General features: G+C 39.4%; 1 protein-coding gene across 1 annotated transcript in view; it reads right to left on the bottom strand.

Annotated features, from left to right (window-relative positions):
- The window catches only part of Cog5 (component of oligomeric golgi complex 5), a 332454-nt gene that overhangs the window by 40103 nt on the left and 265183 nt on the right, over positions 1-27168 (bottom strand). Inside the window, exons 15-17 of the mRNA XM_036205395.1 lie at positions 17308-17418; positions 16273-16335; positions 1887-1990 (exon numbers count right to left, since the gene is read on the bottom strand). Coding sequence (XP_036061288.1) covers positions 1887-1990; positions 16273-16335; positions 17308-17418 — 278 coding nt within the window. The remainder of the gene's footprint in view (positions 1-1886; positions 1991-16272; positions 16336-17307; positions 17419-27168) is intronic.

The raw sequence follows: 27168 nt of genomic DNA, 5'->3' as shown, positions 1-27168 counted from the left end.
TGAGGAAGAGAGCAAAGTGAGATGATGACATTCAAGTAGAGCAATGGTAGTTCTAAACAGAGGTCTTCCACTTCTGGAAGCAGACAGGAATAGGGAGAGAGAGCCTCTGCTCTACCAGGAAAGGGTGTAGGATGTAAGAAAGACTAGCCTAATAGCAGCAAGGTCAGCACCGGGTATTCAGTGCAGCGTGCCCAGGTTCTGAATGATGCAAGGGTGGTGTGCTGCCTGAGCAGAGGAGCCTTGGTCAGTGATGGCAAGTGCCACATGGGATTTGACTTTGCCAGGCTCAGATCACTACATGGCCTATTTTTATTCAGGTACCAGTATAAAGGGCTAAGTTGCAAAAAATAGAGTATTTTCATATCTATTTATTTACTGGGTGAATAGTAAACACCTATAATTGTGCCATATAGTGATATACAGTAACATTATGTATAAAATGTAAAAACAAGGGGCTGGAGAAATGGCTCAGAGGTTAAGAGCACTGCTTGCTCTTCCAAAGGTCCTGAGTTCAATTCCCAGCACCCACATGGTGGATCACAACCATCTGTAATGAGATCTGGCACCCTCTTCTGTATACATAATAAATAATAATTTTAAAAAAATGTAAAAACAAAAAAAACTAATGAACACATCAATTATAGTAAATTATTATTATTATTATTTTTAAAGGTTTATTTATTTATTATGTATACAGTGTTCTGTCTGCACATATCCCTGCAGGCCAGAAGAGGGCACCAGATCTCATTACAGATGGTTGTGAGCCACCATGTGGTTGCTGGGAATTGAACTCAGGACCTTTGGAAGAGCAAGCAGTGCTCTTAACCTCTGAGCCATCTCTCCAGCCCCAGGTAAATTATTATTTATTCCTCCTATCTAGTTATAACTTTATATCACTTGGCCAACATCAATGCATTATTCCAATTTCCAAGCCCTAGTAACCACTATTCTACTTTATGATTTTTATCATTTCAGGTTCTACATATAAATGAGAACATGAAGTGTTTGGTTTCTGTGTCTGGCTTATTTTTATATAATATGTCTTCCAGGTTCATCTATGTTGTGGCAACCAGATTCTTTAAATATCTGTTTATATTTAGGTATGCTGATACCAGATACATACATATATATATACACACACACACATATAATATATATAATCCAGTTAATGAATTGACCACTTTTATCATTTTATAATGATCACTGAGTCACATTTTACAATTTTTGACTTAAGCCTTACTTTAACTAACTACACCTGTTCCAGTTCTCTTTTGGTTTTCATTGCATAGAGTATCTTTCCATCCCTTTGTTTTCAGTTTATGTATGTTCCTAAAGCTGAGTCTCATGTGGTCATGACCCACAGGCTGAGAACCACTGCTTTAGAGGGAATCAGCCATTCCTGCAAAGATCCAGGGCCCTTCTCTCACTGCCTCCTTTCCCTACATAATCTCTCATTAGCCAGGCTCTCCCTACATAAAGCATGACTAGGACTCTGAGAGGAACAGGGGTTTTAGAGGGCTTGCTTCCAAAGCCAGGGCAGGATTCAGATGAGTACTCAAGAGGAATGTCATGACTGTGCCAGGGGACCACCGAGGTACAGAAGAGGACATTTGTGAGAAGGAAGGAAAACAGGAAGAGGAAGTTGGCACATGCTACACTATCCTGAAGCCCTGAACAGAGTCCACAAACCTGTCTCAACAAGAGGAGAGATGATGGAAACAAGAACAGAGAGAAGGTGGTAATAACATGTACACTGAAAAAGGAGGTGAGGAACTTATGCTGTCACAAGAATAAAGCCTGGCTGCCAGGGACCATGGAGAGTAGGAGGGTAGGGAATAAAAATAAAGGCAATGAGGACTAGTAACAGTTCTGAGGAAATGTTTTACCCGGAGAAATCTTCCTGATGCATGGTGATGATTATGGCCTCGATTGCATCTGCCACTGAAGTCAGTAAGGGCTGTATGGCATTCCCCATGAGAGCGTGAACTGTCTGATGAAGAGAAAAAAGGAAAGAGAAGCAAAATTAGAGAAACTGATACAAAGACATGTGAGGAAATGAAGTGAGATACATTTTTGACTAACAGTTTTCATGTTCTCTCAGAGTCAGACTACACATAATAGAAGTACGATTCTCCCCCAACCACTTTCAGCTATGACTTGTAAAGCTTAAAATATGTGGAATACAGCACTGAAAACTTCCAACCCCCTCAAGCATCTCACTATGTCAAAAGGGTGAGTGTTTAAGTGAGCCCTCAGAGAAGGTTAGCCACATCAGGGAGCAGAATAGTTCATTTACAAAGTTAAGAGCAAGCCAACACAATTTTTTTTTCTCAAAATAGTGAAACAAGCAATTCCTTAAAAATCAGAATATCATCAGATTTTTTCTCCTCACCAGAGGGAATAGAGCAAGAACACAGGTGATTCCTACAGGGCAGAACAACTAGGTAATTCACAAGGTAGGTTTCTGTGGAGAAGCCCATGGCAGTGATTCTCTACTGAAGGTAGTTGTACTGGGAAAATCTGGCAAGGTTTGGAGACCAAGAAGTGGGGAGGAATGTGTCACCAGTATCTAGAAGCAGATGACAGTGATGCTGCTGAGCATCCTACAGGGTGGGCCACACACCAGAGATCTGTAAGCCAGAGCATCTGCGCTGCTCAGGCGGAAAAGTACTGCCCAACCGCTGATTAATCTGTGGAGGAGCTTAGGGCTTAGTTGAGGGGTTTTGGTTTGGGTGTGCAATACTGACTAGCATGAGGTAAACACCCCAAATAATAAATGTAGGTATACTACACATGCTTCAGTGGTAATTAAAATCACATGATAGATGGTTATGCCTCATAATAATTGAAGCCAATAGTAAAAGAATAAGGGGACACCTATTCATTAAATTTCTACATGTCACCTGCAGGCCTTAATCTGTCAAAATAATAAGCATACTATACACACAGGTGTGTGTGACCCAGACTGCAGTCTAGTGATGAAACATGACAGTAACTTAAACATTCCAACAGAGCACAGCGGCATCCCATGGGGACTACCATGTCATGCTGAAAAAAAAAATGAAAAATAAAAGGTGTTTCTTTGGGATTCAATCTGACAAATAGAAAAGAAACATAGAGAAAGATGGGACTGGGAACACATGTCAAACACCAATCTACCTAGGAGCCAAAGCACACAGGACACAAACTACAAGGGCATGGCTGTGAGAGGGATGCAGCTGAAGCGTGCTCTGGGTGGATTGGGAGGGGTGCAGCCCAGTGACAGAACACAGAGAAGACTTCAATTCAGAAAACAGTCATACTGGGTAGTAGCCTAAGGAGTTAGACTACAGGCAGGAAAACAATAGTGAGGCTGCAGGAAATACTGATACCAAATGAACAAATTAGACACAGCAAAAAAGGAGATGAAAAGTCAGTAGGGCTTGGTAGTCAGATTTACAAAGTATGAAGAGATTTAAGAGTACATGTGTTTTCTTTTTTAATATTTAGTAACATTGTTTATTAAACATTACATATTAAAGCAGCAGAATTTGACTTGGGGATATAAAGAAAAAGACAAGTTCAGTTAGGGATAAGAATTAGAAATGCCCATGCAAAAACCAGCAGGGCTATTAGGTAGATACAGAGATATTTAAATTTGTACTTCCTGAGATGTTTTGGTTAGATTTGGCAGTCACCAGCTTTTGAGACAAGAGAAAAACCAAGAGAGTCAGTGACCCCAGAGATTACTGCACAGATTGATGCCAAGTGCCAATCAGAGGACAAAAAGAATATGTGCCTTTGGAGGAAGAGGTGATTTTACTTATAAGTAAGTTATTACTTCTCCAAAGAGTTTTTATTCCCTCCAATTTATATTCTATGCAAAATAATTTATACACAGAGAAACTCAGGCAAGTTCAGAAGACTGTCTTTGGGTGAACAAGTAGAATGGCTAAGACTCTACATATGTCTGCCCTATGAGCTTGGGCTGTAGACTGGGAAAAGAAAGCAAAGTGACCTTAGAAAAGTAAAGACAATCTTTGAAAGTCTGTGTTTCTTGCTCGTGGTCTGAAGGAGCATCTCATACAAAACAAGAGCACCTACTGGAGGACTCAGGAGGTACACTGCAGGCAGTTTGGAGAGCTGTGGAATTTTGGGGTAAACAGGCAGGCTCCTAGGTTTTATAGCCTTGCTCTCAGAGGACTACAGTATAAGAGTAAGTGGTTAATTCCCAGAAGAAAACTAAAACTAGGTTTTACTTTCTGATCCCTATCCCTCTTTCTCACTCCTCATTCTCACCGGTCCCTTCCCTGCTCCCAAATGGTCCTCTAAGGCAATGCAATATTCTGAAAATCTCTTTTACATTCTAAGAGACTGAAGTTTTTGCTGGTCCTCACAGCCAGGTTAATAATACACCTTGAAGTCACATAAGACTGTTCTCCTATTGTGTACTCAGTTTGTTTACTTAACCTGTCTTTAAGAGAACAATGTGACAACCAATCTTACTTGCTTTGGATTCCCCATGTAATCATTAGCTTTTACAACCTAAGCTAATGCATGGCTGCAATCTTAAATTATGTAATCTTCCACACCCTTGACCCAGATGATGCACGTGCATCATTTGCTAAAAGCAGCAAATACAGAAGCTGAAAGCAACTTCTTAAAATCTAATGTAAAGGTCAAAATCAACCATTTATGATCATTGGTTGCTAAACAATGTTTGTTGTCTGGGTCAACTGGAGCCAGTGACTTAATCCCATGCAAAAAAAGATTTCCATAAAGTCCAGGTGGTGGTGGTTCACACTTTTTATCCTAGCACTCTTGAGGTAGAGGCATGTGTATCTCTGTAAATTTGAGGCTAACTTGGTCTACAGAGCAAGTTCCAGAATAGGAAGGGCTATACACAGAGAAAGCCTGTCTTGAAACCACCACTACCCCCGCAAAAAAAAAAAAAAAAAAAAGAAAAGAAAAGAAAAGAAAGATTTTTATAAAGGACCCCATTCCTTTCCCCATGTGATGCTTTCTATACTGTTCAATAAATACAGATCGAAGCCCTCTGTCATAAGGAGATACAGACACCACTAACACACAGGCAGGAGACACACAGACAGACAGAAAGACAGACAAAAACAGATACACAGTGTCAAACACATATACAAACAGACACCACTCACACACAGGGACAGACATACACAGATTCACAAGACAGCCTTCAGGCAAGTACACATGTGACAAACAGACAGAAGACAGAAGACATAGGGAGCATGAAGTAGAAAATTCAAAGATGAACTCCCTTTTGATTGAATGACTCCAAGAGGAAGTTATTTGATTTTTTTTCCTTTTAATATGAGAAAACACTAATATTTACATATATAACTTAAATCTAGATTCTCCATATGAAAAAAAAATGCTATATTTTGTCTTTCTTACATCACCATTTGTAGTAGAGTTTTCCTGCCTGGTCCACAGTAAGGACAAATCTCTCTCACCTGCCAGGCCCATAGACACTCAGAACCAACCAAGTAAACACACAGAAACTTATATTGCTTACAAACTGTATGGCCATGGCAGGCTTCTTGTTATCTACTTCTTCTATCTTAAATTAACCCATTTCTGTTAGTCTACACTTTGCCACATGGCTTGTGGCTTACCAGTGTCTTTACATGTTGCTTCTCATGGCAGCGCCTGGCAGTGTCTCCCTCCAGTCTTCTACTTCCCAGCATTCTCTACTCTCTTGTCCCTCCTATACTTCCTGCCTGCCACTGGCCAATCAGAACTTTATTTACACTGTCTTTTTCCTCTCACTCATCCATCTAGAGTCTCTTCTCACTTTAGGAGCCCATGTCTACTTTCATATGTATGCATATTTGACTCTAATTACATACACAAAAGAAAACATGGAGTATTTGCTCAATTCTGGCTTATTTTGCTTGACTTGATGTTATCCAGTTTCACCTATTTTCCTGAAAATGACAAATCATTTTCCTTTTCTTTCTTTCTTTTCTTTTCTTTTTTTTTTTTGTTTGTTTTTTTCGAGACAGGGTTTCTCTGTGTAGCTTTGCGCCTTTCCTGGATCTCGTTCTGTAGACCAGGCTGGCCTCAAACTCACAGAGATCCGCCTGCCTTTGCCTCCCGAGTGCTGGGATTAAAGGTGTGCCCAGCCAAATCATTTTTCTTTATGGCTGAATTAGGCAGCATTTTATTTCTCCTCTCATCTGTAGATGGCATTGAGACCATTCCACATCTTGGTGATGGTAATAGTGCAGATAGGAATGTAGATATGCACGTCACTCTGAGACTCACTACCTCACATTCTTCTGAGTAGATACGGGAGTGGTACAGCTGAGTTGTATGGTAGTTCCAGGTGCAATTTTCTTAGGAACCTGCATATTGGTTTCCATATATGGCTATGACAGTTTCTATTCATACCTGTAAGTGTATGACATCCATCTTTTCCCAAACCCTCATTAGCACTAGCTGTCATCTCTCTTCTTCACGGTGACTATTTTGATTGGGGTAGGATGGAATATCATGCAGATTTAACTTGTATTTTCCTGATGGCTAAGGATGTTGAACATTTTCATATATTCATTGGCTATTTATATTCTTTTAATTCTTTTATAATTTCACTCATACATATACTGAATTTTCATTTTCCCACTTTCCTTCTTACCCTTACTCATTCCTTAGAGGTACAACATCTGACTGCATGTTAGTTCTTCTTTTGAGAACTTTCTATTCAGTTCATTTCCTCTCAGAATGAATTTGGTAGTGTTCTTTCAGTTCCTATTTTATGGAAAGCTTGAGGGGCACTGATGCCAAATCCTTACAGGTCTGAGGGAATTCAGGTGTGAATCTGTATGTCTTAGAGTTTCTTTGTTGGTAGACTATTACTGTTTCAATCTTGTTGGGACCTGTTTAAGTTGTTTATATTCTTTTTACTAAATTTTAGTAAGTTATATGTATTTACAAATTTATTAATTTCTTCTAGATTATTCTTCATTTTGGATTTTTAGAGTTCTCTAATGATACTTTGCATTTCAGTAATACTATTGTTTCTTTGTTGATTTTTTTTTTCTTGATGCCCTATCTATTGATGAAAGATTATTGTTTCAGGATCAATTATTTGACTTTTATGTCCCTAAGTATTTGTTATGAAGCTGAAAATCCCAAGCTTTGGTGCATATGTATTTACAATTGATATATCTTTTCTTTTTTTTTTTTTTTTTTTTTTTTTGGTTTTTCGAGACAGGGTTTCTCTGTGTAGCTTTGCACCCTTCCTGGAACTCACTTGGTAGCCCAGGCTGGCCTTGAACTCGTAGAGATCCACCTGGCTCTGCCTCCCGAGTGCTGGAATTACAGGCATGCACCACCACCACCCTGCGATATATCTTTTCAAATAGAGTGTCCGTTTATTAATGTGTTATGGCCTTCTTTACCTTTTCTAATTTTGACTTGAAGTCTATTATAGAGAGAACCACCATGTCAGCTTACTTGACATAGTGATTATCATGCTTTTATTTTTCAGTTTGTCTATATTTCTGACAGGGAAGAGTGCTTTTTGGAGATAAACTATAACTGTTTTGAGACAGTCTCGTGTAGACTGGCCTTGAACTCCCTTTGTAACTGTAGATGACCTCAGATTCCTGTCTACACCTCCCAAGTGCTAAGTGATAAGGGCTAGACACTATTACAAAAGAGAAGAGTAATAAAATTTGAATCAATCTAGACGCCTAGGGCATGAGAGGGTATCATGGGAAGAAGAGACCTGAGAGGTGGCGAATGTCTAATCGCACACTTACATTCAGCACTCGCTTCCATTCGACTCATGAGCCCCCATTCAGGCAGAATCAACTAAACATGTCTTGCCAATACTACTTTAAGAAGTGAACTATTAAGTACAATCTCAGAACTTGGGAGATGACAGCAAGAGGACTAGCAGCTGCAGGCTATCTCAGATACACAGAAAATTTAAAGCCAACCTGGGCTACATGAAATCATGTGTTAGTGGGAAAATAAGTGAGCGAATGTGGGCATGGTAGTGAATAATGACAGGTATGACATTGTACAATTTGAGTATGACCAAATTAATTTCATATTAAGGTAAAATAACAATACTTCTAGAAGAAAAATTTTAAAACTATGTGTTTACACAATACAGTATTCACCAGGCCCAGGATATATTCAAAATGAATGCAAATATAAAAACCTAGGAAATTTTATGATGCCTCAAGGAAACAGATGACCTGAAATGACCCAGACTCCAAAATTATGAGGAAATATCCTCTGGGAGATAAAGCAAAATAATAATAATAAAATAATAATAAAAATGGAGTTTCTAGTAGGTAGTAAAGCTATAAAAACTAAGTAAATGGAAATTTTAATAAAAAATTGTATTAGGTGAAGTTTAAAATTGACTGCACAGCTTTAATAGAAAATATCTGTAAGAGAGGAAAAACATCAATGAATTGATGATGCATTCAACAGAAACTCATCTGGAGAAGAGAAAAAGACAACTAACAATAGCTAGACTTCTGAAGCAGGTGTAGAAGAACTGTATTGCTAAACAGAGTCCCTTAAGAAGAGAGAGGATGAGGCATAAAATTTATTTAGAGGAGAAAAGAATCCCACAGTCCCCCAAATCATAAAAAGCATACATTTATATATTTGGGAAATTCAGTCATCCCAAACAGAATAATTTTGAAAAGAAATCTACCTAGCTATATCAAAATAAAACCACAGAAAAATCAGAGACACAGAGAAAAACTTGCAAATGGTACGGAGGAAGGAGGAAAATCACAAATATGGAAATCCATGGTAAAGACTGACGACATCTCTCTGGAAAGCATTGGAGGATGGGAAAATAATGGAAAAGTATATGTAAAGAGCTAAAAGAAAACAAAACCCTAGTTTTTGTAAAACATTCTTCAAGACTGAAACTACAAAGAAAGTATCCTGGGTCAAACACAGGAAGTTTGCTGCTCTAAGAGTCACACATCCATCCCAGCAGATGCTTCAGGGATGCCTACAACAGGGTATCCCAGGTGTTCCTTTCAAATCTGCTTCTTGGAGGGCTCCAAAGCATGTAGCCCCCAGGTGGTCCTGCAGAACCCGTGTAGCAGGTTCAGTAGTGAAGATGTCCCCTGACCTGTCCTTTGATCATCATTCCAGAGGGATCATTCCAGCTTGACAAAGATGCCCCAATTTAAACCAGAAGTAGCTATAGAAGAGATTATGCTGGGTGGTGGTGGCACACGCCTTTAATCCCAGCACTCAGGAGGCAGAGCCAGGCAGATCTCTGTGAGTTCGAGGCCAGCCTGGTCTACTGAGCAAGATCCAGGAAAGGCGCAAAGCTACACAGAGAAACCCTGTCTCGAAAAACTAAAAAAAAAAGAGAGAGAGAGAGAGAGAGAGAGAGAGAGAGCAAGAGATTACATCATCCCCTAACCACCAACAAAAAAGGCTGAATGTCAGGTCTCCAACCCAGGACCAAGGGCTAACTGAGGTGCCTACTAACAATACCAATGCTAAAACTAGCTGCCAGGTTCTCTCAGTATCCCTCAGTATCTACCTGTTGAGGGTCCTCCTGGCTGACATCCCAGCCTCTACCCCAAGCCTCTACTCCAGCCCAGGCACTAGTCTGGGCCTTCCCTTCCCCAGCTTCTCTGATCTCTATATAACCCATCCATCCATCCATTTTGTTTACACAGTCCTTTTTGGTCTCTTGGCCTCTTGGCCTCCTGGCCTCCCCTTCTCCTTCTCCTTCCATGGCCCAGCTCAGTCTGCTGGTCATGACTCTTCCAGCTGCCTCTGGCTGTTTCTCCCTCATATGTACAATAAGCATTCTCCTCCACCATAAAAAAAGGATAAAGTAGAACGTAACTTATATAAAAGGAAATTGAAGTTTTCAAGAACAAATGCACAGTATAGGTAAATGTAAAAATACTGCTCATTAAAAACATTTTTAGCCAGGCGGTGGTGGCACATGTTAGGCATAGCTCCATAAGCCCACCTGCACATATGCAGGGGAGTCCTTAAAAAGCCCATCACAGAGCCGGGCGGTGGTGGCGCACGCCTTTAATCCCAGCACTTGGAGGCAGAGCCAGGTGGATCTCTGTGAATTTGAGGCCAGCCTAGGCTACCAGGAAAGGCACAAAGCTACACAGAGAAGCCCTGTCTCAAAAAACCAAAAAAAAAAAAAAAAAAAAAAAAAAAAAAGCTGATCACAGACTCCTCCTTTCTCTTCTGCTCTCTCCTCTCTCTCCCCTCCACTCTCTCTCCCTCCATGTGTCTTTCACAGGCCTGGTTACTCTCTTCCATAGTCCCCACCCCCACCCCCACCCCTACCAATAAAGCTTTGATACTGGGTTTTGTTGTGTCTTTCTCACATGGTAACAAGCCCCACATTTAGAACCAACAGCTCCTACTTTTAATCCCAGTACTTGGGAGGTAGAAGCAGGTGGATCTCAAGAACAGCCTGGTCTACAGAGTGAGTTTTAGGACAGCCAGAGCTACAGAGAAAAAGCCTGTCTTAAAAACAAACAAAAACAACAAAATTCCAAGTCTACTGACATTTTATTTGTTTGTTCTATCAATTGCTGAGGTAGAGTCAAAATTTTCTAAGAATATACTTTACTTCTTTCTTTCTTTTATTTATTTATTTATTTTATTTTTTGAATGTGTGGCTTTTGTTGTTGTTTTTCAGAGACATGGTTTCTCTGTTATTTATTAAGTGGCACAATGTTATTCATTAAGTGGCACTGTTTAACATGGGAGAAAAGCCACGAGGTACAAAACCCATTATAAGAGTTTATTAAGGGAAGAGAACAGAAGGGGGTGCATAGGCCTATGGAAGTGCAGGAATAGGGGGAAGGAATAGGTGGAATCTGCTTTTTTAGCCCCCTCACCCCCTGCACATGTGCATATGGGTTTACTTACCTAGGCCATGTGCATAGATTACGTGACCATGCTGCACACAGATTAGATGATCATGCAGTGCATGGATTATGTAGGACGTAAGGCCCTAGGATGACAAGCATCTTGCCTGGGTAATAGACAGTGCATGTGAGTTCATGTAGCTGGATGAATGGCTAGGAATTCTAACATTCTTTATGTAGCCTTGGCTGTCCTGGAACTCAGAGAGATCCACCTGCTTCTACCTCCCAAATGCTGGGATTAAAAGGCGTATGCCAGACATGGAATATTCTAACACTTTGTTGTTAACCTGACAAATGACATGACACTACAATCAACAACAAGAGACTATAAATTACTATCATGCACACATAGTTCATTTATAAATAAACCACATTCCAAGTTAGAATGTGGACTACATTTAAGTCCATCCCTCTACCCATTCAAAATACAACACACATGGACATGTAAACTACAAGTCAGAAAACAAGACTAATTAAATTTCAAAGAACAAGCAGCCTGGAAGACCCGTTTGCTGGCATCAGTTAAATTAGGAATCAGTAAAATACACATGACAACAAAACCCTGGAAATAGGAAAAGAAAAAGCTTCTAACTAATTCATGATTGAAGGAAAAAAAATATCACTAAATGAAATTTCAAAGTACTTGAAGCAGAATGAAGATAAAAGTATAAATGATCAAAATTGTGGTGCCTCAAAGGAAGTTGTACAAGTTTAAATGTTTATTTTGGCTGTTACAGCATCTAAAAGCCATTAATACAAGGTCTTAAAACAAATAAAAACAAAACAAAATAAAAACCAAACCAAACCAAAACTCTGCAAAACATAAGAAGTCAAAGACAGAAAGTTGAGGGCTGGGAAGATGGGTCTGTTGTTAAAACGCCTGCCACACAGGGGATGGACCTGCGTTCGGATCTCTAGTATCCATGTAAAAGCTCATATGGTGGCATGTGCCCTTAACTCTACTCACTGTAGGGTAGGCAACTGGACCAGGGAAGCAGGAACTCGGGCTTCACTAGCAAGCCAGTCTACTCAATGGATGAGTTCCAGATTCAGTGAGAGATTCTGCCTGTAAAGATAAGGTAGAGGGCCTGGAGGGACAGCTCACTGGTGAAGCACATGGGCTCCTCTTCTAAAGCACCTCGGTTTGATTCCCAGCACCCACATGGCAGCTCACAACTGTCTGGAACTTTAGATCTAGGGGACCTCCCAACCTCTTCTGAGCTCCATGTTTTTTGTTTCTTGCTTGATTTTATTTTTTTGTAATTTAACAGATCAAAAAGTTGATAAAATCCTAAATAGATTAATAATAGAAAAAGAAAGCATAGCAACAATATAAAGATGAAAGAGAGGCTATTACTAAGAGTCCTACAATATTAAAGGATAACAAGTGTCACTTAGGGACAGTATGCTGACAAGCTAGATGACTTAGATGAACAGACAAATACATGGCAAGTCATAGTTCAAAACTCATTAAAAGGTAAATAAATAACCTGAATAGTTATTTACCTATTAAACAGATAAATCTGCAGTTATAAACCTTCCTACAAAGAAAAGTAAAGCTCAGATGGCTTCAGTAATGAAACCTATCATTGGAGGAAAAGGGCATGCAATATAAAAGCCTTCTTTTAAACATTTATTGAGACCAGTATTAAGTTGATAAAATAATAAGGTAGTGATGAAGAAAATTATATCCCAATATCCTTTATGGATAGAGATATAAGCACTCTTAACAAAATTCAAGAAAACCATACCCAGGAATATGTAACAAGGGTAATACATCAAGATAGGTGTTTTGTATGAGATTTAGAGTAAATTACTGTAACATACTTTATTAATAGAATAATATACTATTAATTCAATTGTTTAAGAAAAGAACTACCTAATGCAACAATACAGTTGATTATTTTAAAGTACCAGTAAATTAGGAATAGATGAGAATTTGTTTAATTTGGCAAAGGTTATCTATGAAAATGCAGCACCAGACCTTATAGCTATTACTATACTACTACTACTAATAAAGTTAATAAAATTATTTCTTTTAGGTTAGGAACCAATTAGTGGAGCCCAGTTCTATTCAGTACATGACTAGTAGTAATAACAAGAGAAATAAGGTGTGGAAAAACAGAATTATTATCAAAACAGAATAAATAAAACTCTCAGTTTAAATAACTAATAGAGCCGGGCGGTGGTGGCGCATGCCTGTAATCCCAGCACTTGGGAGGCAGAGGCAGGTGGATCTCTGTGAGTTCGAGGCCAGTCTGGTCTACAGAGCTAGTACAGGACAGGCTCCAAAGCTACAGAGGAACTCTGTCTCAAAAAACAAAAAACAAAACAAACAAACAAACAAACAAATAAAAACCTTCATAGCTGGTGAGGCTTCCACTTAGGACAATAAGAAAGAGGGGCAACAGAAAGCATCTGGGGGACTGCCAGCATATCAAAGACAGGCATGGATAAATAATTACCAAAGGAAACAAAAGGAGATCATGCTACATTCCATAAGCTCTGTACAAACTAAGGAAGTCTGTTATATATTTTAAAAGGATTTCCTAAAATAGCTATGATTATAAAAATATCAGAGCCTCAACAATCTGGAATACTCTCTTAGAGAACATCAAACCCACACAATAAAAGAGAAGTGAAGTATTGCCATATATAAATCCAGCAACACAGTCACTATCTGCAATGAGACAAACTCACTAAAAATGGATCAGAATAACTGTGCCAAAGTGATTAAATGCCACTAATCCCCATGCTTGTTAGAATGCAATGACTCCATGTTTATTAAAAAAATGTCAGCGGGCTCTCATGAGAAGACAGGACAATGTGGAGCACAGAAATGATGTCCTCTGTTCCCTACTGGCATCCGAGAATTGCAGAACCTTCAGTTTGGTCATTCTGGTCCAATCTTACAGTATAATAATCAATCTTTTTTTTTTTTTTCTTTTTTCTGGAGAGAGGTTTTTTTTTTTTTTTTTTTTTTTTTTTTTTTTTTTGTGTGTGTGTGTGTGTGTGTGTGTGTGTGTGTGTGTATGCGCCTTTCCTGGATCTCACTTGGCAGGCTGGCCTTGAACTCACAGAGATCCTCCTGCCTCTTCCTCCCAAGTGCTGGGATTAAAGGTGTGTGCCATCACCGCCTGGCAATAATTAATGTTTTAAAAACTTTTACTAAAAGCAATTATTTTACTATGGCAGCGTTCATAAGGTTTAGTAATGAGATAAGCACACGGAATCTTAACAGGTCTTATTAAAAACAAAACAAAACAAAACCTGGAGCCAGGTATTGGGGTGAATGCTGGAAGATCAGAGAAGCAGAACAAGCCACAACCACCTCACCTTGCCAGTTTCTCAGCTCATTCTGTTTCCTCAGACTGGAAAGCCTCTGTGTCCTCATCCAAATGGGTCTCAGCTGAACTGCTGCTAGAAGCCTAAAAGCTTAACCAAAGTTTTCATGCCTTATATACCTTTCTGCTTTCTACCCTCAATTCCTGGGATTAAAGGCTCACTTCTTGGGATTAAAGGTGTGAGTCATCATGCCTGGCTGTTTCCAGTGTGGTTTTAAACTCACAGAGATCCGTATGGATCTCTGCCTCCCAAGTGATAGGATTAAAGGCGAGAGTGCCAACATTTTCTGGTCTCTGTATCTAGTGGCTGTTCTGTTCTCTGACCCCAGATAAGTGTATAGGGTGCACACTATTTTGGGGAACACAATACCAGCCCAGCCTACTCTCATTCTCAACACATCAGATCTCTCACACGAACTCATGCCATTACACTGTTACCTGTTTGGATCTAGCCATAGAACCAACCTATGGACTATATTTGTTTTCCAAATTCTGCCTTTCCTGTAAGATTTGTGACATATTCTCCCAATGTTCTTAAATTCCTCTTTGAATGCATTTGTCAAAGTGTTTATTTGTAGACCTTCATCTCTCTATCTTTTTTTTTTTTTAAATTCTTTTTTGGTTTTTCGAGACAGGGTTTCTCTGTGTAGTTTGGTGCCTGTCCTCCAACTCACAGAGATCTGCCTGGTTCTGCCTCCCCAAGTACTGGGATAAAAGTCTGCACCACTGCCACCTGGCTCTCTATCATTTTTTAACTCTTTCTTCATGATCTAAATACAATCTAACAGTTTAATTTGTTATCACACATAGTTATATTGTAGCATTTTATAAATCTGGTGACTAAGGCAAGGAAAGCAGATTGATCTGACCAAGATTATAGCTGGTTAGATAGCTGAGATGGGATGTACAGGTTGTCCAGTCTCAGCGTCTGTTAATAGGGCATTAATTAGTAATTATGAAGTAATGAATGAGTCAAGGTGGCAAAGTACAATGGTACATATCTACTAGGCCACTAAGATCTGTGTTTATCAGGCTTAAGACTGTAAGAAGTTTTTTTTTTCTAATACAAAATGGGCACAATACTACATAACTGGAAGGTTACTATACTATTTAAATATATAAATATTTAAATATATACATGCCTGTGCATGTATCTGGCAGGCAGTGGTGCTAAATGAAGGGTATCTATTACTGTCTTAAGACTGTTGAATTTGGCTGATATTTAAAGAGTTTTCTATCGTAAGTACTTAAGCCCTTGAATCTCACACAAAAATGAATGTTTATAAAACTTCTTCAAAGATAGGTATAGTGGCACATGGCTTTTGTCTTAGCAATGGGAGGAAAAAGCAGGCAGAGCTCAGTGAGTTCAAAGGTAGCCTGATCTACATAGTGATTTCCAGGCCAGTCAGGGCTACATAATGAGACACTATTTCAAAACAAAAACAAACAAACCTACCTCAACATCCTGAGGTATTTTCTCTTGGTATATGTTAAAATGAGAATATACTATAACTTTATCTTTTCCTAGAAAAATAGGATTTCTAAACCTTGGTATTCCTGACATTTGGGACTGCATGTGGGTTGTGGAGACTATTCTTTACATTACAAAATGTGTAGAACCTGGCCTCCAATCACTAGATTCCTGTAGCATCCAACCTTGCGTTATGACAACCCCAAATGTCTCCAATATTTGTCAAACATCACAAGTCAATTGGTGAAGAACCACTGCTTTGGGATGTTATTGGGAACTGCTATAAGACAGGAGATACTACAAAAACTCCTCTGTATACGTGACTGTCTTAGGTCAAACACAATCTATAGAGAGCAAAAGCGTACATTTTTAAATTCTGGAAAATACAAACACATATGTATCTCTTCCTCAGAAGAATTAACAATGTCCTACTTGGGGTATATACAGATCATACTGAATTACTTTGAAACTATCCTCTACTCAGCCAAACAACTTTAAAACTACTTTGATAACTATAAAGTCAAAGAATAAATCTACTTACCTTTAAGGCTGACATTATAGTTTGCTCAGCTGCTGATGAGAAGGAGCTCTGACTAGCAACCACCTAGGACACAGTTTTGATGCAGTTACAATTCTGTTTAAGTCATTTATGTTTATAAACACTAATTTTGACCATAATATGACAAAACTTCCCAGAAGATACATTAAAATATTATCATTACTTTATAATACCTCATACTTGCTTTAAAAATGAATTCATTGAAAAATTTGTACACAAAGTAAACATTTCACAGTGGAATCATTAGGAATTCAATTTTACTGTTAAGATAAAGGTCAGAACAAATATTACTTATTTCTTTAAAAACATTTACTTTTCTTTAGGTTGACTATTGTTTTCACAAACATTTAAAATATGCAAATCAGATGTTTACATTTTTATAAATCAATATAAATTTCAATAAAGACATTTAAATCAGGCTAACTAGACTCACACTAATGGCCTCTGATGCAATAGAGAAATGATTAAAGGAAGTGGAATGTGTACCTTTAAACGGATCTTGTTATTTTATGTTTTTGGAACCTACCTGCTAATTCCTTTTTGTTGTTGTTGTTTTTTCTAGACAGGGTTTCTCTGTGTAGCTTTGGAGCCTGTCCTAGATCTCACTCTGTAGACCAGGCTGGCCTTGAACTCACCTGGCTCTATCTCCTGAGTGCTGGGATTAAAGTTGTGCACCACTACTGCCTGGCTGCTAATTCTTTAGAATATCTTTCATTTAATGTATGAAATACATTTTTCAGAAGTACAAACTGATAAAAGAACGTTTAAAAATTACCCCAAAATATGAGATAGCGTCTAAAAATTAATGCTAAAGATTATGTATTGATCTTTGTCGTTGTGGCTGCTCCTTTTCTCTCGTTTTGTTTGTTGAAAGGGTCTTGCTTTGTAGCTCACGCTGGCCTACCTCCCTATGCTTCTTCTGTCTTAGCCTCCCAAGTGCTGTGATTATGGTTTGGAGGTTCACCATCCTTTGGGTCTTCTAAATATTTATCTTTATAAAATACAGATAAAGGTTACCTTTGTTACTGCTTGGTGCAACTTAAACAGTGAATTCACCACTCCTACATTTCTCTTCTGTCCTTCAGTGAGAGGCCCAATCACCTGGCTTGCATCTCCTTGAGTAGAGAGCTGTAAAAATTCAACATAAAAAGACATACCAAGATGACAGATTGTATCTTTTATTATTTATTTTTTTAACCAGGAGGAAGTGCATATCCTGCTGACAAAGAAAATGTTAAATGGAAGTATTCAGGTCACGTTAGAGATAAAACTTTGGATTTCAGGCACAGGAAATCTCCACAGAGATAACACCTCAATGTTAACTCCAATAGTCTTCTGAAGACCATCTCTTTTAAGATTCATGGCTGATGGGCCCTTGAGGCATGCATGCCCCAAGTGCCCCATGTGCCCTGTCATCTGACATATCATAGTAACCTCAATAACACTGGCAACTGGCTTTTCTGAATTCAAACACTCAAATAAATAATAATTTTGAAAGCAAGTCAAGACAGGAGAAAACCTTGTTTGTATTCCATAGCCATCTTAATATTCCTGGAAATGAGAGATGGAAAGAGGCAGTCATCATCTTATTTTTCATAGTCTTTTTAAAAAAAATTGCTGGTCGGGTGGCGGTGGCGGTGGCGGCGCACGCCTTTAATCCCAGCACTTGGGAGGAAGAGCCAGGCAGATCTCTGTGAGTTCAAGGCCAACCTGGTCTATAGAGTGAGATCCAGGACAGGCTCCAAAACTACACAAAGAAACCCTGTCTCAAAAAAAAAAAAAAAAAAGCCCATGATTACATTATGTGTGAGCAAGCAATAAGAAGTAATATTAATTTCCCTTTCTTGATCTTTACTTCTAAATATATAGTTTTAAGGGAAGGAATATGGACTACCTTAGTAAATTAATCTCTATCTGTTACAGTGTAGGATTAAGGGGAAAAAAACAAACATACATCACCCATTCTCATGATGATCCCATTATAATCTAATTCTCTATAACATTATTATCCAAAGGCAAACCTGACCAGAACATAACGTAGCTCACTGCAGAGCTGGCACAGATCTCAAGTACATGGAACACTGACTGGCTTTTTAGGAGACAGAGCTAAATGCCTCTTCCTGCATCTCTATAATCCAAATGAACCATGAAAAAAGCAATTGCTGCTTTTTCTTTCTCCTTTCTTTTGACAAATATTCACACACACACACACACACACACACTCAAAATTAACTTCAACCTCTACTTTTTCAATTTCTATTTGTAATAAAACAGAATTAAAAAAATTTAGCAACTTTAATTTTATTTATAAAAGGCAATCCTACTTTGTTAAAGTTGTAACCCATCATACAAGTTATGAAGTCAACCAAAGACTTCTTGATACCAGATTAAAGAACTCACTTATTTTGACTTACAGCAAGGGCAGATTTCTAACCTGAAATCAAGTTATGTTCTAAAACAGTCATGTGAAGTATGTGAAGTGGGAAAAAAATCCTCTTTTCCTATACTAAATATATCAAAAATCAATCAGCACTTAGAAGAGTCCACACATCCACCTTAACCTTATTAGTAACTTAACAACACACCTGAAAGCTCTAAAACAAAAAGAAGAAATCATACAAAAGAAGGAGTTAGATAGTAGAAATAAACTGAGTTAGATAGTAAGAAATAAACTGAGGCTGAAGTCAACAAAATAGAAACAACAAAATAGTATAAAGAGCCAATGAGACAAAAAGTTGGTTATTTGAGAAAATCAGTAAGATTGACAAATCTTCATGGAAACTAACTAAAAAGAGAGAGACGATCCAAATTAACAGTTAGAGATGAAAAGGGGGACATTACAACAGACATGGAGGAAATTCAGAGAATCATAAGGACATACTTTAAAACCCTGTACTCTACCAAATTTGAAAATATAAAAGAAATGGATAATTTTCTCTATACATTTCACTTACCAAAGTTAAATAAAGATCAGATAGGCAATTAAACAGACTTATAACCACCAGTGAACTAGAAGCAGTCATTAAAAGTATCCCAACCAAAAAAGTCCCAGGGCCAGATTGTTTTAGTGCAGAATTATACCAGATTTTCAAAGAAGAGTTAATGCACATAAATATTCCTCAAATTATTCCACAAAGTAGAAACAGAAGGCACATGAGCAATTCATTTTCTGAGGCCACAGTTACCAGGTTGCCCAAGCCACATAAAGACTCAACAAAGAAAGAGATTTACAGACCAGTTTCCTTTATGAACAGATACAAAAATTCTCAATAAAATACTTACAAACCAAATCTAAGAACATATAAAAAGAATCATCCACCATGATCAAGTGGGCTTTATCCTAGAGATGTAGGGATGGTACAACATACACAAATTTATAAATGTAACCCACCATATAAACAAATGGAAAGAAAAAAAAAATGCTCATCTTATTAGATGTAGAAAAGGCCTGTGACAAAATTCAATACCTCTTCATAATAAAAGTCTTGGAGAGATAAGGGACACAATAGACATACCTCAATATAATAAAGGCAGTTTACAGAAAGCCCATCAACTTAAATGGAAAGAAACTCAAAGCGATTCCATTAACATCAGGAACAAGACAAGGTTGCCCACTCTATCTATACCTATTCAATATAGTATTTAAAGTCTTAGCTAGACCAATAATGAAACTGAAGGACATCAAGGGGAGACAATTTGGAAAGAAGGAAGTCAAAATATCACTACTTGCAAATTATATGGTAATATACATAAGTGACCCTAAAAGTTCCACCAGGAAACTCCTATAGGTAATAAACACTTTCAGCAAAGTAGCTGGGTACAATATTAACTTAAAAAAATCAGTAGTCCTCCGATATACAAATGACAAATGGACTTAGAAAGAAATCAAGGAAACTGAAGAACCAAAACACCCCCCCCCATTTCAAGCAAGCCCCTCACCCCAGCTTATAACAGGCCCGAGTTTCAAAAGTCTCATAGCTCCTGATGTAGGTCCCAGGACAAAGTCAGGATGTTTGAAGAGCCATCTGGTAGCAACAGAATTGGAAAGGAACCAGGCATGCAGGGGTGGCAACAGCAACACCCTCAGAGACTATCTGGGTCACATCCTTGCTCTCTGGCACCTTAGAACAAAAGGCTGTGCTGATTGCCCTAACCAAGGACTTACAACTAGAAAAAGACAAAAAACTATCAATGTTTATACAGAGACCCACTAAGCTTTTGACATAGCACATGTCAACAGGGCCATCTCCAGGGAAAGAGGCTTGCTAACTGCTGAAGGAAAAACTATTAAAAATAAACAAGAGATCCTAGACTTATTGTCTGCCTTCTGGATCCCCAAAAGACTGGCCATCATCCATTGCCCCGGGCATCTGAAAGGAAACTCTTAGGAAGCCCAGGGCGATAGCACAGCAGACCATGCAGCCAAGGAGGCTGCCCTGGTCACCACCAATTTACTGATAACAATACCAGATCCTGTATTGCCCGAGATGCCAGAAAACAACTGGAACTCTGTTTCTTAGTACAAATTGCCCCACAAATATATTATTATAATGACTCAGCTGGCAGGGAACATTTAGACTCCTTCCTAGGAGTACGACATAAGAGATGAGCCCCAATCCTCGTCCACACAATGGTGGATATTGCAGGTTCTGCTGCCCTGGGAGCAACATCACTGATTACTAACCTCCAGGCAGCAACCTCATACCTTGAACAACAGGTAGACTCTTTAGCACAAATGGTTCTACAAAACAGAAGGGGACTAGATTTACTATTCCTAAAGCAAGGAACTCTATGTTCTGCCTTGGGTGAATCCTGTTGTTTCTATGCTAACCACTCAGGCATCCTTAGAAGCATCCTTCAAGAGGTCGAAGTAAGTCTCCTCAAAAGACAAAAAGAGAGACTGTTAGTTTTATGCGGTGCTATTTACCCTGCGAGGAAAAGTCACAAGGCACAACAAAACCCACTATAAGAGTTTATTAGGGGAAGGGAGGGACAGGAAAGGGTGGGCTCAGACCTGTTTGAGAGATATGTATGGAAGAGAGCAAGAGTACATGGAATCGACCTTTTATGGACTTCCCTGCGCATGTGCATATGGGCCCACGTGGCTACACCATGCATGCACATAGATTACGTGTTAAAGTACAAATGACGTGACCATGCAGCGCATGAATTACATAGAATGTATGGACCCAGAAATGACCAAGTGTCTTGCCAGCGCATGCATGGTCATGGGGGCTGGGCTAGAATTCCTATCAAGACAACAATCATTTTCCTGGTTCCATAAGCTTTTGATTGGTCCCCTTGTCTAACAACCATATTGTCCTCCATTGCTGGTCCATTACTTGTTTTTTTGATACTCTTAATGGCTGGTCTATGTGTAAATTGATGTGCTGATTAGATTTGTGAAAAACTGCATTTTTTCAGCAGAACTCTTGATTCTCTGTTTTCAACATAGAACCATTGCAGACTCAGATTGAGATTCAGACTCAGAATCAGGCTCATATACAAGTTCAGAGGAATCAAGGGTTTGATTCTGGTATAAACGCAAGCGGGGAATGAAGATCCCAGGAATATGAGAAATCATATAGCCTATATACATGTTCTGGGAAAGTTGGACTGACAGCTACTGTGGACAAAGGTTAACTTTTCACAGTTGCCTCTATGTGACCCTCTGTCCTACACGCCTTTCAGCTACATGGGAAGACAGCTGTGTCAAAATAGCCACAGGCTTTCACAAATATTTTGAACTAACACCCTGTAATCAAAAGCTGTGAATCTTGGAATGATGTGACTCAAGGCCTAACCTCAACACTGTAAACCACATTGACACATCCCCTGCTGCTTGGTTTTTACTATAAGAAGAGGCTTGAAACTTTCTCTCAGAGTCAAGCAGACTCTGAGGTAAAAAACTTCTAGCCAGCCAGAGCCAGGGCCACGGCCAGAATTCGGGATTCATGACCATGTGTGTTTCCCACAGGCCTGTTCATGTCTGTCTCTTTCTCTCCTATCTTAATAAAAACTCTTCTGTGGATTTGTCATGTTTTGGGACGTTTCCTCGCAGGGTAAGAGTGCCAAATAACTAACACACCATCCCATCCACTAGTAGCAATTCCATAAGTTTCACCTGGTTATCACACCCTCTCTGGAGCTGCCCATAATCCCACAACTCCTTTAGGCCCTTGTGGATTTTGTGACATCATTCCTGACCTTTTCCTATGGATAAGACCCCTCTTAGAGCTTGGTTTTTGTCCTTGCCTTCTGGCCTCTATTGAAAGACCTGGTACCAGGCACCAAGTCTCCTCTGGCTTAGCCAAGCTAAGCCCCACCCCCATTGGGTTTGATGAGGATTCTCTGAATGGATTGGTCCCTGTTCCGTCCTCCCTTAGTCCGGGGAACATCCAGGATTACAGGCTGCTCCACCCGTGGCAGATCTACTCTCTTCCACCTGTTAAAAAATCTGCTTTTTTGCTCACCAACAGCTTTGCCTTCAGTATTCTTTAGACCAGACAGTCAGGGAAATGAGAAAGAATTCTCCACTTTCTTTTTCACTGCTCCAAAGACCTGTTTATGTCTGTTTCTTTCTCTTTAAATGTCCTGCCTGTTTACTATAATGTGCAAGGCAGAAAAGGAGAAGCCAGCTTCATCTCACTCAGCACACACGGTTCTCCTTTTCGTATTTACTCCACTCCCGTTTCATATATCTGTGTGTGTATATACATGTGACTTGAATTTAACCTGCATGCATAAATGTAAGCTAGCTTTAATTTTGCATGTATGTGTATATAACTTGGATTCAACTCTGTGTACATGTTTATATAACTATTATTAAACATGTTTGAAACAACAACAACCATATGACTCTGCTCCACCTTGGCTGGTGACTCAATCATGATGTAGACAGCCATGTGGCTGGCAACCATCTTTTACTAAAGCATACAATGTTAAAAATACATTCAGTCCTAATGACCTCTTTGTTCATTTTATCTCCTTCTAGAGAAAGGAAGCAACAAGCCTCAAATATTTTAGATTCGTATGGACTTTTTGTATGCTGATAGAAATGTAAAGCTATATTTGATTCATCTCTGGTTTATAATATACTCTATATGATAATAGAAATTTAATGTTATAAAGACTATTCAGATTAACAAAAGCTAACTTAGAGATTTACACCTATGTCTCTGCCAAATGTTCAATACCAAGCTTCTAGAGAATTTAAATAAAGAATAGCAAAGGTTGATAAATAAGGTACGTGATAAACAAGATATGTATTCTATAATGGAGTTTCTAGTCCCCTGAGAGGGTCTTTTTCTCAGAATTGGGCCACACCCCAACTCACAAGACCCTTTTCTTAGTCTTATGAAAGCTGCTAACATACTAAAGCCTGTTAGGGAATACAAGTTCATCAGTCATTCATACCTGATGGACAGACAGTCCTCAAATGCTCAGCGATCTAGAGAATATGGCATTCAAAATATTTAACTAAAAAGCGTTTTGTGATAGAGAGACATGCTGGCTCCTGGCAGCACATTTATTTCCTCCAAAGAAGATGGCTGGGCACTGAAGATCCTCCACTTGCTTCAGAATGGCAACGGCAGCCACTGAGCAAAATTGTCTTTTGCCTCAAGTGCTGCCTTCTTCAGACTGTGGACAACAGGACTCGGGGAATCCATTGCCTCACTTTTGCCTAGAAAATATAGGCTGGCTCTCCTCATAAGTTTCTACCTTAACGCGACATGTTGGACCTTCTGAGTTGAAGACTGATGTTGTTACCCTGAGACCTCTGACCTCAATGACCATGGAGGACCCTGGGATGGCTGTCTAGGTAGTTAGTAGGTATGTCTCGGTCACTTTCAATCACTAACTCAGGTAAAATTTATCCTTCTCAGATCTGATGATGTTTGATGACCAGGGACCTTTAGATTTGCCAGGTAACAGCTCTCTCCCTGCTTCCACATTAGAGAGGGTATGGAAGCCTCCCAGCCTTTTGCTATGGCACCAAGATGTAAATCTGTTACAGTTGTTTTATAGACACTTGCAGGTTCCTGCACAGATCCACCCCTCCTGCCAGACTCATGCCAAGACAAACCTGCAGAGGGTCCTCCAGATACACCTGCCCCTGTACCAGTTACGAGGATGCCAACTGGGCAAATACTGGCAGGTTAACTTCACCCACATTCCTAGCTGGTTGATACTTTTACAGGATAGATAGAGGCATTTCCCACCTCCAGAGAAACAGCAGATGTGATGGCTCAGGTACTCCTGAAGAACACATCATCCCTCAGTTTGGCATGCCATCTCACCAAGCTCCTGGGACTTCACTGCTGGTGCCACTTCTCCAGGCTCAAGCGGGCACCTACCCAGCAACTAGAACCTGGTTTTCCAAGATGTCCCAATGAAGGGCATATCTGCTCTCATGTCTCACTTGCTTCTGTACAACCAAGGCACTTCTCTGTTCCATTCTTTAGGCAGTTATCACTCTTTCCATGGCTAGCCCCACTCATGGGGCTGATGACAACTATCCATTTTTTCTTCTAGCAACCTGCCTCCTCAATTCCCTCAAGGAACAGATCTGAGGTTTCCATGATGACAGCTAACTGAATGCTCCTTCACGTACCCCCCCCGCTATGCATGACCCTGACTTCCAATTTCCCCCATCCCACTATAATCCCAAATCAGCAGGAAGCAGTCTGGAGAATTCAGCACCCCTCATTCCCGTCCCACTTGCTATCCATAACTCACCCTTTTTATAATGATGAAAAGGGAGGAATGTTAGCATTCAAGACATGCCCCTTAGGGACCTTGGCCAGCTCAGTGTCCTGGCAATGTCATGTGCTCATTGCTATGTGGTCTCTTCTTGCATGCTCAAAGTCCTCTCATAAAAGGTGGGGCCCCGCCCACCATCTCTGTTCTCTCCTCAGCCTCCGGCCCACTCTTTTTCTCCCTCCCTCTCCATCTTTCTCCCTCTCTCTCTTCCCACGAGGCAGCTCTATGCTCTCTTTCCCTCTCCCCTCTTCCTTCACTACTATTAAACTCTCCACATGAGTGCTGTCTGCATGGTGTGAGTGACTTTCCATCATACTCCTTGCCAAGCCCACTGCATCACCATTTTTGAAATACAACACAAACTCCAGAAGTTTAGCCCAATCAAGCTGACTTGAATTTCATTCTCACTGCACCAGGATCATTTTTGCTGCTGGCCATGATGCTTGCAGGGACCCCTGCATCACTGGACAAACTAGAGCTACATATAGAAGACTTGAAATAGATACATAGATACATTCTTATCACCCTGCCCAAAACTCAACTCCATATGGATCAAAGACCTTAACATAAGGCTAGGCGCACCGATTTTGGTAGAAGACAAATTGGGGAACACTCTTTAACCAGTTGTCACAGGAAAAAAAAACTTTCTGCATAGAACAATGATAGCACAAACACTAAATGGGATCTCATGAAACTGAAAATCTTCTGCACAGCAAAGGACACTGTCATTTGAACAAAGCAACAGTCTACAGAATAGGAAAATATTTTTACCAACTGCACACTCAATAGATGGCTAATATGCAAAATATATAAAGAACTAAAAAATCCTGGGCAACAAGAAAACAAAGAATCCCATATAAAAATGGGGGTACAGAGCTAAACAGAATTCTCAAAAGAGGAAACTCAAATGGCTGAGAAACACTTGACAAATGTTCAACATCATTAGTTATCAGGGAAATACAAATCAACACTACTTTGAGATTCCATCTTAACACTTGTCAGAATAGCTAAGATCAATAAAACAAAAGACAGCTCATGCTGGTGATGATGTGGAATAAGTGGAATGCTTATCCATTGCTGGTTAGAGTGCAAACTTGCACAGTTACTAGGGAAATCCATTTGGCAATTACCCAGAAAGTTGGGAATTTATCTAACTCATGATCCAAATATACCACTCTTGGACATACATACAAAGGTCATTTCATCTATTGTGTCCATTGCTGCTGGCTATACATAATAGCCAGAAATTGGAAAAAACCTGGATGTTCCTCAACAGAAGCCTGGACAAATAAAATGTAGTACATTTACACAATGGAGTATTACTCAACTGTAAAATAGATAAATAACATCATGAAATTTTCAGGCAAATGGATGGAACTATAAAAATATCCTCCTAAAGTAATCTAGACCCAGAAAGATAAATAAGGTTCACTTATATTCACTTATATGTGGATATTAGCCATTAAATAAATGATAACAAAGCTACAATCTTTACAGAGAAGATAGGTATAGAAGAAGGGACTGAGAAGGGGACACATGAATTTCTCTGGCAGGGGGAAAATAGATTTTATGTGTGGCCTGAGGGTGGATGGGCAGGACTGGGAGGATCAGGTAGGAAGGGGAGATGGGGGTGAGGGAAGGGATGTGGGGAAAAGACAGAATTGGGGTCATTTGGGGGGTTGTATGAAAACTTAGTACAGTAGAAGCTTCCTAAAAATCTGAAGGTGATCCTAAGGAAGTACACAAACAATGAGGGAGAAAGAGTCCCAGTTGGCCTTATCTTCAAATGAAGCTTCCAGTATCAAGACTGGGCTTCATCCAATTGATTTGTTGGCCAAAGGCATCCCAATGAAATCCCCAAACAACCCAGGATGTTGCCAATACAAAAGGTTGCTCTCCACAAACTGATAGCAAGGCCCCATTACTGAAGATAATACCCACACAATTTGCTGGACATGGGAGTTGAGCTGGTGCCTACATACCCCTACACTGTAGTATCTTTGGAACAGGAAGAGGATATTGCCGTCTATCAAAAGAGAAATTCAAATATCAACCCAGACACAAAACCTTTGAACTACAATCTGTCCTGCCTGCAAAATATACTCAGGCAATGAT

Source organism: Onychomys torridus, chromosome 14 (genome assembly GCF_903995425.1).
Source record: "Onychomys torridus chromosome 14, mOncTor1.1, whole genome shotgun sequence".
NCBI lineage: Eukaryota > Metazoa > Chordata > Mammalia > Rodentia > Cricetidae > Onychomys > Onychomys torridus.
Note: the sequence above shows the minus strand (reverse complement) of the source record. Positions and strands in the feature narration are given on the sequence as shown.